The sequence below is a fragment of the Pelophylax lessonae genome (assembly GCF_965119305.1).
Source record: "Pelophylax lessonae genome assembly, chromosome: 9".
Taxonomy (NCBI): domain Eukaryota; kingdom Metazoa; phylum Chordata; class Amphibia; order Anura; family Ranidae; genus Pelophylax; species Pelophylax lessonae.
The window spans coordinates 56,014,146-56,028,934 of record NC_138776.1 but is presented as its reverse complement, the minus strand read 5'-3'; the positions used below and the strand labels follow the sequence as shown (position 1 = coordinate 56,028,934).

The 14,789-nt window shown below is 44.4% G+C and overlaps 1 protein-coding gene across 1 annotated transcript in view; it reads right to left on the bottom strand.

Moving 5' to 3' along the window:
* LOC309564211 (pancreatic triacylglycerol lipase-like) overlaps positions 1-14,789 on the bottom strand; it is a gene marked incomplete at its 3' end in the record, with an annotated part of 122,050 nt that overhangs the window by 17,451 nt on the left and 89,810 nt on the right. Inside the window, exons 13-17 of the mRNA XM_082268838.1 lie at positions 13,653-13,778; positions 9,634-9,768; positions 7,992-8,100; positions 5,832-5,951; positions 3,264-3,383 (exon numbers count right to left, since the gene is read on the bottom strand). Coding sequence (XP_082124964.1) covers positions 3,264-3,383; positions 5,832-5,951; positions 7,992-8,100; positions 9,634-9,768; positions 13,653-13,778 — 610 coding nt within the window. The remainder of the gene's footprint in view (positions 1-3,263; positions 3,384-5,831; positions 5,952-7,991; positions 8,101-9,633; positions 9,769-13,652; positions 13,779-14,789) is intronic.

Here is a 14,789-nt window from a genome sequence, read left to right as displayed (position 1 = left end):
GGATTGACCGGAGCCTCGCTACCTCACTCTACTCTTATTTACTTCCCGGCTATTGATAAGTACCCCACAGGGGACCCCTCCTTATCAACAACGCTTGCTACCTATTACCTGCATTATTGAACTGATTGCTAGCTCTTATACATCTTGCTCTTTAATATCTACTACCTGCATAACTGAATTAGATTGCTAGCTCTCATACATCTTGCTTGCTAATACCTAAACCTGCATTACTGAACTAGCTTATCAACTCTTGTACACCTTGCCTACTACTAATTACCACCTGTTGTATGTACTAGATTGCTAGCTCTTGAGATTACTATTCATCACACTTGCTACCATTCCTCAGAACCTATACCTTCAGTGTATCATTTCACTGCTACTTGCATTTAGTACCTATCACTCTCATAACATCACTTACTGAGTGTTTGTACATGTGCATACTGAACCAGGCTGAACCACTATGATGAGTCAAGAGAGTTGGATCAGGTGATTTAACATTTCTCTACAAGACTACTGAGTGGAACTCTGCAGCTGTAGATCACGTCCATTGACCTAAATAGTCAGAGCGTTACACTTCTACCCTGTACTGAACAATGCTGGCGGTAAGAAAAAAAATTGCCTGCTACAGACAAAAAAATGCTCTGTCTTCCTATCAACATTGAGAAGGCTAATGGGCTGCCAATTCTTAAAGAATCTTTACCTTAGGACAGAAGAATCACTGCAAATTGTCACATTGAGGGAGAGAGCAAACCCTCTCTCAGACAGCCATTAAAACCTCCATCAAATATGGGGCCAGAGTAAGCTTAAAGTGCTTAGAAACTCGCCTATCAACCCATTTGACCCAGGCAACTTCCTAATGGCAAACTTATCAATAGTCTTAATCACCTCATCTGCTGTGATGTCTTCTGTGAAACTCGCAAGAGAACTGCCATTTCCTAGTCCTGGAGTAGAATCAAGAAAACCTGACATGCCTGCCCAATCATGGTCTCTCCTACCCAGGAGATCAGCATAATATGACCTGGCTTCCAGGATCCCCGACTTGGACTTTGTCAAGGAACCTGTTCTGTCAACCAGGCCTACAACTGACTTAACTGCGAGTGATATTTACCATAATCCATTTCCAGAACCAAAGAGGCATGCCTGTCATACTGACACTTCCTGAGCTAGAGTTTAACCTCAGAGATCATCCCCAGATCTCCATTATTCAAAAAAAGCCTTTCAAGTTTCCTCTGCAGACGCTGGTAGGTGACATACTCATCAAGCTGTTTTTTCTTCCTAAGGCCTTGAATAACCCAACTTTCCTTTGTTTTGTAAGCTCCCACCACTTTGAAATACTGCTGCAAACGTCCATGATCGATATCTGTGACTGAAAAAAATCCTCAAAGGAAACTCCACTGCCTGGTACACTGGTGCCAAGAGGGCAGAGTTCCCCCTTAACTACCTTAGCTACCTTGCTGAAAAGTGAATCCTGTGATGTCTGGGCAGCAATGAATATGCACATCAACCAGAACTGCCTGTCTAGCTGTTTCATTAAAAAAAGACCATCACAGTCCAGCCTGGCTCTGGTACCTTTCCTGTCCTTAGTCCTAATGATGGTGTTGAAATCACCACCGAAGACAACTTGCTGGACTGTAAAAATAAATGGCTTGATCTTCATGAAGAGGCATTCCCTGTCCCAATTTGCCTGGGGCCCAAAAATGTTGATCAGGCATCCCGCCCACCCCATGGAGACATCTAAGACCATGCATCTTCCCATTTCTACCTCAATAATCCGACAGGTTACCATGCCCGGAAAAAAGTATCACAACTCCAATGTAAGGCTCGGCCACAAGAGACCAGAAGAATGGGGGGACTGCGCCTCCACTCCTACTTCGCCAAATGAGTATCAGCCAAACTAGACAACCTGTTGCCAGTTCCAGCAATGTCTCCTCTCAACCCCCCCCCCCCCCCCCGGGATGTCCAAGACAGCCTTGTCTCTTCTGGGGCTCACACTTTTGATTGGCTTTTGGCAGCAGTGGGAGCCATTGGCTCTCGTTGCTGTCAATCACAGTCAGTGAGCCAATCAGGAGACAGAGGAGGAAGGGGCAGGCCAGGCCAATCTTACCAAATGGGCACCCAGCCCCAGCCAAGCATTAGTCGCAATTCCCGTGTGCATCCCGCCACCGAACTTAGCAGGTGGCAAGTGCCTGTCGACCCTGCACTGCTGTCAGGCCACTAGGGTCATGGAGCGGGAGCCCACAACTGAAGGAATGCCTGTCCGTCTCCTCGGGAACAGGCACACACAGGACAGTCGAGTCAGACTCCCGTCCGTGTGTGTGTTCACAAGACCCAGCCGCCCAACTTGGAAGCTGTCATTAGCCTGGCACTGCTGTACCAATGAATATCGCCTTATCGATAATTTGCATTTTATTCTCGTGTGTGATTGTGTAGACAGGGCCCCAGTGCACTGCATTGCCTGGGCCCTTTAATGTTCTTAAGATGGCACTGGGGCAAGCCCCGACTCAGTGTTTGAATAGACACACACAGCCGCAGCTCGGGAGCACGTCTGCTTGGGTACCCCCAGAGCAAGCTGCTTGTTGTGGGGGCACCCGGCAGGAGGGAGGTGCCAGGAGCGCCAGTGAGGGACCTGAGAAGAGGAGGATCCTGGCTGCTCTGTGCTTCCTGAATAGAGACAAGGAAGGAAGCAATCTAAGGGCCACACATCTCACCCCAGACTTAAAGACAGACCCTGCTCCGCTATCCTAGGGCCAAAGTCTATGTTATATAAAGAAAAAACCCGTGCGCTGCCAAAAAAATGTGATGAAACTAAAGTTTTATTCTGTGTTGATCTGACAGATGCTGTGCAACCACTGAATGTGTGTTCCTCACATATAGAAACACATCTATAAATAAAAATTGCTGCGCTGCTGTGATGTACCAATGTGTGCAATGAAAAATACTATATATACATCAAAGAAGTGAATAGAAATGAACTTTCTAAATAAAGTACTAGTACTCCTAAAATGATCCAATAGTATCCAGTAATCCTTAATTAACACAATAAATGTCCAGTGCTAAAAAGACCCCTAATTAAGTCACGTGGTTAGTGACGATACGCGTAAGGAGGAGTGAGGTGACGTCACGGATGAGCTACGAGGGGTAATGACCAGTCTTTAATCAGTTTGTGTCAAATACTATATTGGAATGCTATTTTACAAGTGTTTTAACCACTTTCCTTACAGTGTGTATTAAAGATTCAGTGTACAGCGGACCATCTGCATTACCTTGCCAGATACCATCGAGGTCAATAATCGAAGAGAGGGCGTTCTTGGCACATCCAGGCATTTCCTCTCCTCCATTTGGGAAAAAGTCCAAATGTCCGGCTACCTGACTCATCCCAAGACCTGCAGAACAAAGACACAGCAAATACCATTATTACCATCATTATGGTGATAACCCTGCTAGGCGTCGCTTACATCAATTTATAGATGAAGAGAATCAACAGACCTAAATACAGATGTGAAATTATTAACCATTTACATACATATACTGCGGAGCGTTAGCTCTCCTGCGTGAAATCCCATACAGGTACGTGATGTCATACAAGATAACTGGCTCCCGCGCTATCAAGTATTGAAGGTAATGAGGAAGTGTGGGGAATGAGACCCAAATGTAGAAAGCAGAGCCAATATGGTGTGCCCAGACCACTAGATAGATAAATATAAATAAGGTGCTGTGCTAAGGTCTTAAGAGCATAGGATGTGAAAATGATGATGTGATAATGCAAAAGATCAAAATAATGAAAAGTGCTAATGCCAAAATTAGATATGTGGATGAATAGAATAGATGATGAAGGTGCAGCCACAAATAGTGAATAAATTAGATGTAAAAACAGGACATAAAATCCAAATAAATATATCAAATAGGGCTGTTTAACATATCTCTTATCTTAAATAGACAAACAATCCAGTGACGAAGTGTGCAAAAATGCAATAAGTACTCGTGCTGAGTGATAAATATGAAATAGATTGCGTACAGGTGGATAAATAAAATAAAATCAGTACATAATAAAATCTAATATAAATATCCATGATAGACATATCTCTTACCCTTAATAAACAAAATGGTGAAAAATCCAGTGATAAGATGCACACATAGATACAAAGTTGCACCAAACTAGGTGATAGATATGGAATTAATTGCATACAGGTGGATAAATAGTTAAACTGTGAACCATGTTGTGACGGTACTCACCGTCACTAGGAGTAAAAGACAGATACTTAAAGAGGTTGTAAACCCATAGTTTTTTTTTTTTTTTTCGCAACCTGAAAGAGAAAGACATAATGAGCTAGTATGCATCGCATACTAGCTCATTATGAGATACTTACCTTAGAACGAGCCTCCGCCGTGCCGCCCCCACTTACCTGTATGACGGGCGACATGTCCAGTCGCCCATCTTCCGAGATCGCGGCATCCGGCCATCTGATTGGCCGGAGCCGCGGTGACGTCACTCCCGCACACGCACGCGGGAGCCGACGGTCACGGCATGGGACTCTGAAGGAACGGCACCAGCGGCCGTTCCTTCAGAGCGCATGCGCCAGTGATGTCACTGGCTGCATGTAAGGTAAATATCTCCTAAACGGTACATGTTTAGGAGATATTTACAGTACTTATAGGTAAGCCTTATCATAGGCTTACCTATAGGTAAAAGTGTCAGAGGAGGGTTTACTTCCTCTTTAATGGACACTAAGAATATGGCTTGAATTGCTTCAAATGGGGTCTGTATTTACACTTATGCTAATGTGTATTGTACTTTAATGGCAGAGACAGGCTCTCCTTATTGTTTGTGTATTGAGATGTGTTGTAGATTCTGTTAAGCCTGTCTGCCTTAGTGCCCGTTCACACTAGGGCGACCTGTGAGGCGACCTGGTCGCCTCACAGGTCGCCGCAGGTCGCCTCCCATAGGGAAGCTACGGACCCGTTCTAATAGGAGCGACACAAGTCGCTCCGACCTAGAAAAGGGTCCGGAGCTTCTTTGGGGCGACCAGGAGGCGACCGCCATAGACTTCAATGTTATGAAGTCCGTGGCGGCCGCTCCGAGGTCGCGGCACGCTGCTCGCACCGCGACCTCGGAGGTCGCCACCTAAAGTAGCGTCGCGGTAGTGTGAACCGACGCTCATTGTTAAATGTTAATGAACTCCCCCCAAATGTGTCAAAAATGTCAGGGGTCCTATATGTCCACCGCAATGTCGCAGTCCCACTAAAAATCACAGATCGCCGCCATTACTAGTAAGAAAAAATAAAATAAATAACAATGACATAAATCTTTCCCCTAGTTTTTAGATCAAAACCAATCAAAATACCAAAAATATGTAGCAGAATACAAATTGACCTAGAAGGATGAAAAAATTAGATTTTTATATTTTGGGAATGTTATATAGCAGAAAGTAAAAAATATTGTTTGTATCTCAGAATTGTCGCTCTTCTTATTTATAGCGCAATAAATAAAAATGGCACAGGTGATCAAATACCACCAAAAGAAAGCTCTATTTGTGGGGAAAAAAGACATCAATTTTATTTGGGTACAGTGTCGCACGACCGCACAATTGTCAGTTAAAGTAATGCAGTGCCGAATCGCAAGAAATGGCCTGGTCATTAAGGGGGCAAAACCTTCCGGGGCTGAAGTGGTTAAAGTAATATACTTTCTAGGCATCTAAATTATTGAATCTCAGCAGTTGTCCAGCAAAGATAATATTTAAATTCTCAGATATAAAGTATTTCATATTTAGTTAAAAAATATAGGAAAACAACTATTTTTTGTATAACACAACTAGAATGGATAATATACAAACCAAGATTGGGGATCATTGGAGCAGCATCTGTGTGGATTACATCAACAAACTTTGCATCTGTGATGTCCAGTCTGACCTCATTTGGGGTTCCCTGGAAGTAGGGTTCAGCTGGATCTAGACCTGTATGAACACATCATCTTGTTAGAAATAGTACTAAGAGAGGAAATTGTCTACTTACCAGATCATTATATATATTCTATTTCCAAATTTTTTTATCTGCACCCATTTATCATTGCTTCTGTATGAGCTGGTTGGACATCCCATTTCAAAACCATGACCACCATGACCATTAATATGGAGGTGCCCCTAAAACGTTACACGGGATTTCGGAGGGGGGTCTGTGAAAATTTGAGCCCATTTGTGCGGTCAGGTACTGATGTTGAATGAGAAGACCATGCTCACCATCAGAGATCCATTTGAACCCAAAGGTGTTAAGTACCGTTGAGGTCAGAGCTCTGTGCAGACAACATCAGGCTCGACACTCCAAAATCACATCTGGGGTGCTGGCTAACCAATGCAATCAATTGTACCAGCAACAGGATTGCTGCACACCAAGATGAAAAATAATATTCTATTGGTGTTAAAATCCCTAGGCTGTGCCTAGAGCGAGACATGTCAAAATAGAACTTGTTTCTGCTGGCTATGTTCTGTTGCAAATGCCATTTTTAATGCATTTACATACCTCCTTACAACCAGTCTATCCTGGCAGTATAATCACCTGCTGACTTGCCACTATCCACAGGCAGCTTTACTCTTCAATAGAACACAGATGTGACGAACGCAATTTTACTTCAGATCCTTTGAAGTGTAAGAGGACAATACATTTCCTAAGCACTGTCGTTGTGAAGAACTAACATTATTTAATGGAGCATCGAAGAAACGGGGGGGATCTAAGACTGATCCAACTAACATTAAAAAGGAGGGGAGGACAAATGGAGATACAGAATAAGTTCATTACACAGGTTGTAGTGGCCCAAAACCACCTCTAGATCTCAGCATACGTCTAATAATAGTAATCTGTGCAGTATAATAAAACACATGTAGCACCCTCCTAGGTAAAGCTTAGCAGCTCTATCTGCTTATCAGGGGAACTTGATTGTTAGTTCTGCATGTTGCATGTGTCCAGGGTGTGATTCATCTGGGCTGAAGGAGTGTCCCCACTGTATCCAATGGGAGAGCCTGTTGGATAGTAAAGGAAACCCAGCCAATGACGCACAGGCTTTTGTGGCTGTCCCAGAGGGTTGGCTCAGGAGTGGTGCATCCTGGGATTGGTCATAAAAGCCAAGGGCACAGGTGACAGGGCGTTTTTGGGCAGAAAGCCAGGTCCCAGGAGGAAGGTGACAGCTGACTCTCCTCCTGTCAGCAAGGAAAGTGGTCACAGGCGGTCGGCCTAATGCACCAAGTGTGTGATGCTGAACCAGGATACTGACGAGTGGAGCTGAAGGCAGAGCAACCCAGGGAAAAACAGTGTCCATGAGTACCGGAAAGCTTGCCAGGGGTCTGCCCAGGAAGGGGACCGCTCCAGTGGAGAGTCAGTGGACAAGGGCTAGCATGCACGGGAAGTCAGAAAGGGGGTGCCAGGTTAGGACCCTGAAGAGAAATTAATTCAGGAACATATCTTTTACTTTACTTCAGTGGCAAGGTGAAGCAGCGGCCTTGCTGCACACACTACAGTCAGTTGTCCTCAGAAATTGTTCATAGTTCAAGTTGGAGTATCCCACTCGTCCCTCCTTCCATCCAAGTTCTAAAATAAAACATGAAAAACCAAATCCCCTGGACTGCTCATTGTCCGAGCCAAGTCTTAAAGTGATAAGTTTTACAGACTGTTGCTATGGGTAACTCAGGGGAATCCACACTCAGCAGCTCCCTAGGGGGCAGTGCTACACACATAAAAATATAAGTGTGACAGAACAGGTTAATTATTAAAGGAAGAATATTATTTAGCATCACATTCCTTTTGCTACTGAAATGAATGGAAGTGGGCAGTACCTGTGCATCAAGAGCGGATAATAGAGAAGCAGTCTATGGATTCCACATGTCACCATAATGGTTGTAATTTAGAGCCCCCCCTGCTGGCTGAGTGCTGAGATTGTACGGCACTTAGTCATTGAACTGCACCTTATGTCATAAATCGAAGGTCTTCCATTGGTTGACACCTACCAGTAATCCTGCCGATTCCGGCCTTCCTCTTGCCAGCTTCTCCTGCAGCATGAGAGCCCAAACTGTGTCCGATGATGTGGACGTTGGCGGGAGAGTATCCAAAGTTTTTCTATAGACCAATCACATGGGATGTCAGCAATACATTAGAAATCGATATGGCGACACGTTAGCGAGGATTATACATTTGACAGTATGAGGAGTAAAAAAGATCAGATATCTAATGGAATGTGTGCATGAGGCCATAGACTGTTGCTCAAGAACTCTTTCAACCTTAATCCTTTGGGAAACTTTATTAAGCAAATCTTATCCACATAAAAATGTGGGTTCTGGCCCACTTCCTCACCTCCTGTTCCTTGCTATTCTTCAGTGAAACTCTACACAGCTACTGCAGGAAATCTCACCATTGTGGGAGGGGCAGAGACACAAACTACTGCAGGAAATCTCACCATTGTGGGAGGAGCAGAGACACAAACTACTGCAGGAAATCTCACCATTGTGGGAGGGGCAGAGACACAAACTACTGCAGGAAATCTCACCATTGTGGGAGGGGCGGAGACACAAACTACTGCAGAGAAATCTCACCATTGTGGGAGGGGCAGAGACACAGACTACTGCAGGAAATCTCACCACTGTGGGAGGGGCAGAGACACAAACTACTGCAGAGAAATCTCACCATTGTGGGAGGGGCAGAGACACAAACTACTGCAGGAAATCTCACCATTGTGGGAGGGGCAGAGACACAAACTACTGCAGGAAATCTCACCATTGTGGGAGGGGCAGAGACACAAACTAATGCAGGAAATCCCATCATTGTGGGAGGGGCAGAGACACAAACTACTGCAGGAAATCTCTCCATTGTGGGAGGGGCAGAGACACAAACTACTGCAGAGAAATCTCACCATTGTGGGAGGGGCAGAGACACAAACTACTGCAGGAAATGTCACCACTGTGGGAGGGGCAGAGATACAAACTACTGCAGGGAAATCCCATCATTGTGGGAGGGGCAGACACACAAAATAATGCAGGGAAATCCCATCATTGTGGGAGGGGTAGAGACACAAACTACTGCAGGAAATCTTACCACTGTGGGAGGGGAAGACACACAAACTACTGCAGGGAAATCCCATCATTGTGGGAGGGGTAGAGACACAAACTACTGCAGGAAATCTCACCATTGTGGGAGGGGCAGACACACAAACTACTGCAGGGAAATCCCATCATTGTGGGAGGGGAAGACACACAAACTACTGCAGGGAAATCCCATCATTGTGGGAGGGGCAGACACACAAACTACTGCAGGGAAATCCCATCATTGTGGGAGGGGCAGACACAAACTACTGCAGGGAAATCCCATCATTGTGGGAGGGGCAGAGACACAAACTACTGCAGAGAAATCTCACCATTGTGGGAGGGGCAGAGACCCAGACTGCCACAGGAAATCTCACAATTGTATGTGTGTGTGGTGGTGGGGAGGGCAGAGACACAAACAACTACTGGGAAATTACAGCACTTTAATAATAATCTGCAATATGTGAAATCTCATGGTAATCAGCATTATGTAAACTGCATGTTAACATTCATAAGATTTATTGCTCTTTCTACTTAAATTCATACTTGCAGCCATGTCTTCAATTTTACTTACTTGAAGAATGTCCACAAAATAGGCCACTTCGGCCCCCACAACACGGATATTATTAGCAGCTACGCTGTAGAGAGTCCGGGATCCTCCGACCCAATCCACGCAGATACAGTTCACATCTTCCACTTGCAGCATTGTCTGGAGACATTAATAATAAAAGATGTCAGATTGTCATGAACATTGGTAAATGGAAAGGTAGCAGTATTTACTATAGAAGCATGTTACATTTTTGTTGGTTTGAAACCCATGTGTTTGCTGATATATGCAGCACCCTCCTTGTCAGGTACTAGGTAAGGGAGAGTAGTTTTGTCTCTCTCTGCTTACCAGGAGAGCAGGATTGGTAGTCAGGTCTACTCAGTGTGCCCAGTGTGTGATTCATCTGGTCTCAGGGAGTGTCCCCAGCTGATCCAATGGGGAGGCACGTTGGATGCTGGAGGAAACCTGACCAATGACACACAGGCTTTTGGTATTGTCCCACGGGTTGGCACAGAGAGTGGTGCATTATGGGACATGGTATAAAAAGCCACGAGAACATGAGGTAGAGGTGTTTGGTGGAAAGCAGAGTCCCAGAAGGAGGGTGGCGGCTGCCTCCTCTTCTACAGTGGTTGATGGTGGTCACAGGCAATTGGCCTAGTGTACCGGTGGGGTGAGGCTGAACCCAGAGGTCCAGGAATGCTGACTGAGGAGTTGGGGCAGTGCCGGGACAAGGTCATCTAGAGCCCAGAGCGAGCATGCCAAATTGTGCTCCCCCAAGATGTATGAGCATTACGTGTCAAAAATCCTCTCCCCCCCTATTAAAAATTGAGCACTAAACTGCATGCATACATATTTGCCCCCCAGCTAAAATCCTCTCTCCACATATGCACCCAGCACAAATCCCTCTCCCAAAAAATGTCCCCCTCCTAGCACAAATGTCCACTCCGAGCACAATTCCTCTCCTCCTCACACTCCAAATCCCCCCCCCCCCACACACGAATTCCCCCAATCTTTCCCATCATAGCAAATCCCCCCCCCCCCCATGTTCCCCTTCTAGCACAAATACCCCCAAATCATCCCAAGTAGCATAAATCTCCCTCCTAGCACAAACCTCTTCCCCTACCTTTTCTAGCACAAATCTCCCAAATTACCTCCCCAAATTTCCCCTCCTGGAAACATTCTTACCATCTGCTGCCCCCAATTTCCTCCTCCCAACACAAACCCCCCCCATCTCCTTGAGGTGCCGCCCCTCCTGCCCCCCCCCTTTGTCCCGGCTCTGAGTGAGACTGTGGAAAAACAGTATTGTGAGTACAGGGGATCTCGCCCAGGGGTCTGCCCAGGAAGGGGACCACTCCGGTTAGTGCAGTCAGTGGACCGGTGTCAGCTAGCCCAGAGAAAAAGGGGGTACTGGGGGAGTTACCCTGAAGAGAAATACTTTAGAGACACTTACCTCATCTTCATTCAAGTGGCAGGATGAAGTAGCGCTCTTGCCGCATTCTCGAGTTAAGAGTCCTCAGCATTGTGAATAGATAACAGCTGAAGTATCCCACTCATCCCTTCTCCTATCCCAATTTAAATAAAACCACAAAGACAACAACCCCTGGACTGATCTTTGACTGGGCCAAGAAATTAAAGTGTTAAGTTTTCTGTAGCAGTTGCTACGGGTAACCCAGGGGAATCCCTAAAGTGTAATCTTCAGCAACCCTCTAGGGGGCAGTGCTACATATAGTAGATATAGAATCCTATGCGCTACCACTTATTATAAGATATAGGAAGCAGCTGCTCACAGCTTAACAATGTGTCCCCACATCTAAATACAAATATGAAGTGGTGCTATGCTTCAAAAACTAAAAGAATATTGAAACTATATAAAGAATTGCAATAATATTACATGTGTCTGATCTCTCAAGGTAGATATTGAATAATGTGAATAATAATAATATTTTATCTACTGACTTTGTACTCAAAGTGCCAGAGCTACAATGGACTTTTTATCAAGATGTGCAAAATAACGCAAATAAAAATAAAATGCTTATGTCTTATCACGGTCCCCAAGGAGTTCCCTAAATTTAAAGGGATTTTCTCTCACTTCCTGTTTGGCAATGGGACAGGAAATGAAGGGAAATCTCCGCAATGGGACACAGATGGCGAAAAAGAAAAATTTGATTTTTATACCCATTCTTTACTAAATCCATAATGGAGAGAAGGTTTTGCCTATAGTTCTACTTAAAGCCTGCAAATCAACAGAAAGTAGTGATCGACCGAAATCAGATTTTCGTTGCCGATACCCATATTTTGGCCATTGAATATCAGTATCGGCCGATATTGGCCCATATTTTTGAACATTTAAAAATGTTTATTTTTTTTTATTTTTTACACTTGACAGGTACTGTCGTGGAGGGATCTGGGGGTCTAAAATACCCCAAACCCCAAGTTTGGCTGTTTTGAATGCTTTCAGTTTTTTGAAACTGGCGCCGAGTACCCGGAAGTGATGTCATGACTTCCGGGTTTTTACATGGAGACCCGTTCAGAGCCGAATGTTCGGTGGTGTCCTGGCACTCAGCTCTGATCGCCTCAGTCTCTAGCCATCTGCCATCTGCCATCCAGTTCCACCCAGCTCCGCCTCACCAGCTGAACTGAATTCCGCCCCTCCAGCCTTCTGCACTCCAGCTCCTCCCTTGCTCCCTCCGCTCTGTGTAATCTACGGTAAGACTACAGTACTTTATTTGAGTGCCTGGGGAAACTGGTCCGGGTCTCCCAGTGGGACGGGAGACCCGGGCGAGATGCGGAAGGCGGCGAGAGGGGGGACGTCCCCTCCTGCTCCTTGTAATGACAGCCAAGCGGCTTCTCAGTGTTAATTTTGGCAGCAAATTTCAATTTAGTTTTAGTCTTAGTCTTAGGACTAAAATGGCATTTTAGTTTTAGTCCCATTTTAGTCTTCTGCAAGTGTATTAGTTTTAGTCGTATTTAGTAGACTAAAACTCCAGTATATTTTAGTCGACTAAATGTCCTACATTTTAGTCATCTATAATCAAATGGGTGTAGTTCAATTGTAATTTGTAATGCATTATTTAAGCATTTCTCTACAATTTCCAAACTCATTATATACTACTGCTGGTCCTGGAGTGAAAAATCAAATATGTTATTTATGGCAGTGTTTCTCAACTCCGGTCCTCAGGGCACACTAACAGGCCAGGTTTGCAAGAAAACTGAAATACATCACAAGTGATATCATTTGCTGCTCAGTGATTGCAGTATTCTAGTCTGCATCTCCCCAAGGTAATAATTAAAATCTGGCCTGTTAGTGGGCCCTGAGGACCGGAGTTGAGAAACACTGATTTATGGTACTAAGCTTTGAGCATGCACCAGTGTTAATTTTGGCAGCAAATTTCCATTTAGTTTTAGTTAATAGTCTTTTGACTAAAATGCCATTTTAGTTTTAGTCGTATTTTAGTCTTAAGACTAAAATGCCCTTTTAGTTTTAGTCGTATTTTAGTCTTAAGACTAAAATGCCATTTTAGTTTTAGTCGTATTTTAGTCATCTGAATTATGTTAGTCGACGAAAACGTTTTAGTCGGTTTTAGTCGACGAAATTAACACTGCTTCTCAGCCGCATCGGTTTTCATTACAAGACAGCCGACCGTCGGCTATGGACGCCGGTACCGGGTTGATGCCTCTAGCTGCAGGTATCACTCTGGTACAGCACTTTCCCGAAATATCTGCAATATCGGTAACCTCAGGGGCCGATTCCGATATATCGGGGAAAGTGCATATAGGCCCCCGATATATCGGTTTTGCCGATAATCAGTCGATCCCTAATAGAAAGCAAATGAATAAACATTGTTTTCATTGGTTTAGGTCAGTTCTGTGATGTCATCTATAAAAGGTAAGGATGGAGATCTCCAGAAGAGTTTCCAGGAAGATGATCATTATGCGCTTTGTATTTTTGTCGCTGTGCATGGAAACTTTTTATTCTGATTTGGTTTCTCAATAAAATGTTTGGTGATGAGAGGTTAATCATTTCACCATGATGTTGGCACACTCACCTTGCACATATCGCTCAGCCAGCTCTCCTCTCCTTTATCAATGAAGCCATGAATGATGAATCGGGTCTTCCTGGTTGTCCTAAAGTTTGAGGCGGAAATAGTGGAGGGGTTCACAGCGCTAATTTCCTGTAAATAAAAAAATAAAAAAAGCTGTGAATATCTCTCTATTCATGTCAAATTTCATCAGGATATTTTAACCGTTGAAGCAGAATTGATCTTTCCATTTTAGTGTTGCAGATGAGTTGTTGGGTAGGTCCACAAATACTGATAGATGTACACTGCTAAAAAGAGGACCCATGTGACATGCAACTGATCCATGAGCAGTTCTTTCCAATCACCACAAAAGTTTTGGGCACAGTTAGATTCCAATACTTTGTATGAAATTAATTAGTTAATTAAATAAATAAATACATATACAGTGTGCATAATGTTAATGTATTTTTATATTATTTTATACGTGGACTCTTTAACTGGAGTGCGATATGTTGAGATTAAACTACTGGTTGCCTCTCATGGTGCTGGTGCCAAAGGCAGAGGACGGTGTGCCTGTCCAAGGATCCCACCCTACATCATTTTTTAGTCTAGCACTGATATCTATAACATCATAGGGACAATCAGTCCTTGGCAATGTGTAGCTTGTCCACATATGAAGTACTGCAGAGCAAGAAGAAACTTGAAGTTACCGGAAGCCCAATAAGTGGAACTGTCAAGTATGCATGTTCAAAAAAACCTTATTGAAAGGAAACAGGCAGGGCCGCTGATAGGGGGATTAGAGCCGGTGTTCTATCAGAATACCGCTACCCAGGGCTTTTTTTTTCAGAGAATAGGTGCAGGAACTCCCCCGTCCTAAGTCACTTCGTGTCTCCGCCCCCTACCCACCTCCGAGCACTGACCCTTGGTTCCACCCTCTACCCAGCTCCCAGTACAGCCCTTTTTGGAGAATATAGGGCCAAGTATTATTTTGTAGTGTAATGTATGGAATTTGGTAAAAAGCAATAAAATAGATACCCCACAGCCAGCAGCAATAGAACCCCCAGCAGCAGCAACAACAGATCTCCCAACAGCAAGCATCAATTGACTCTCCAGCAGCCAGCAACAGTAGACCCCTCCCTAAACAGCAGATCCCTTCCAGCAACA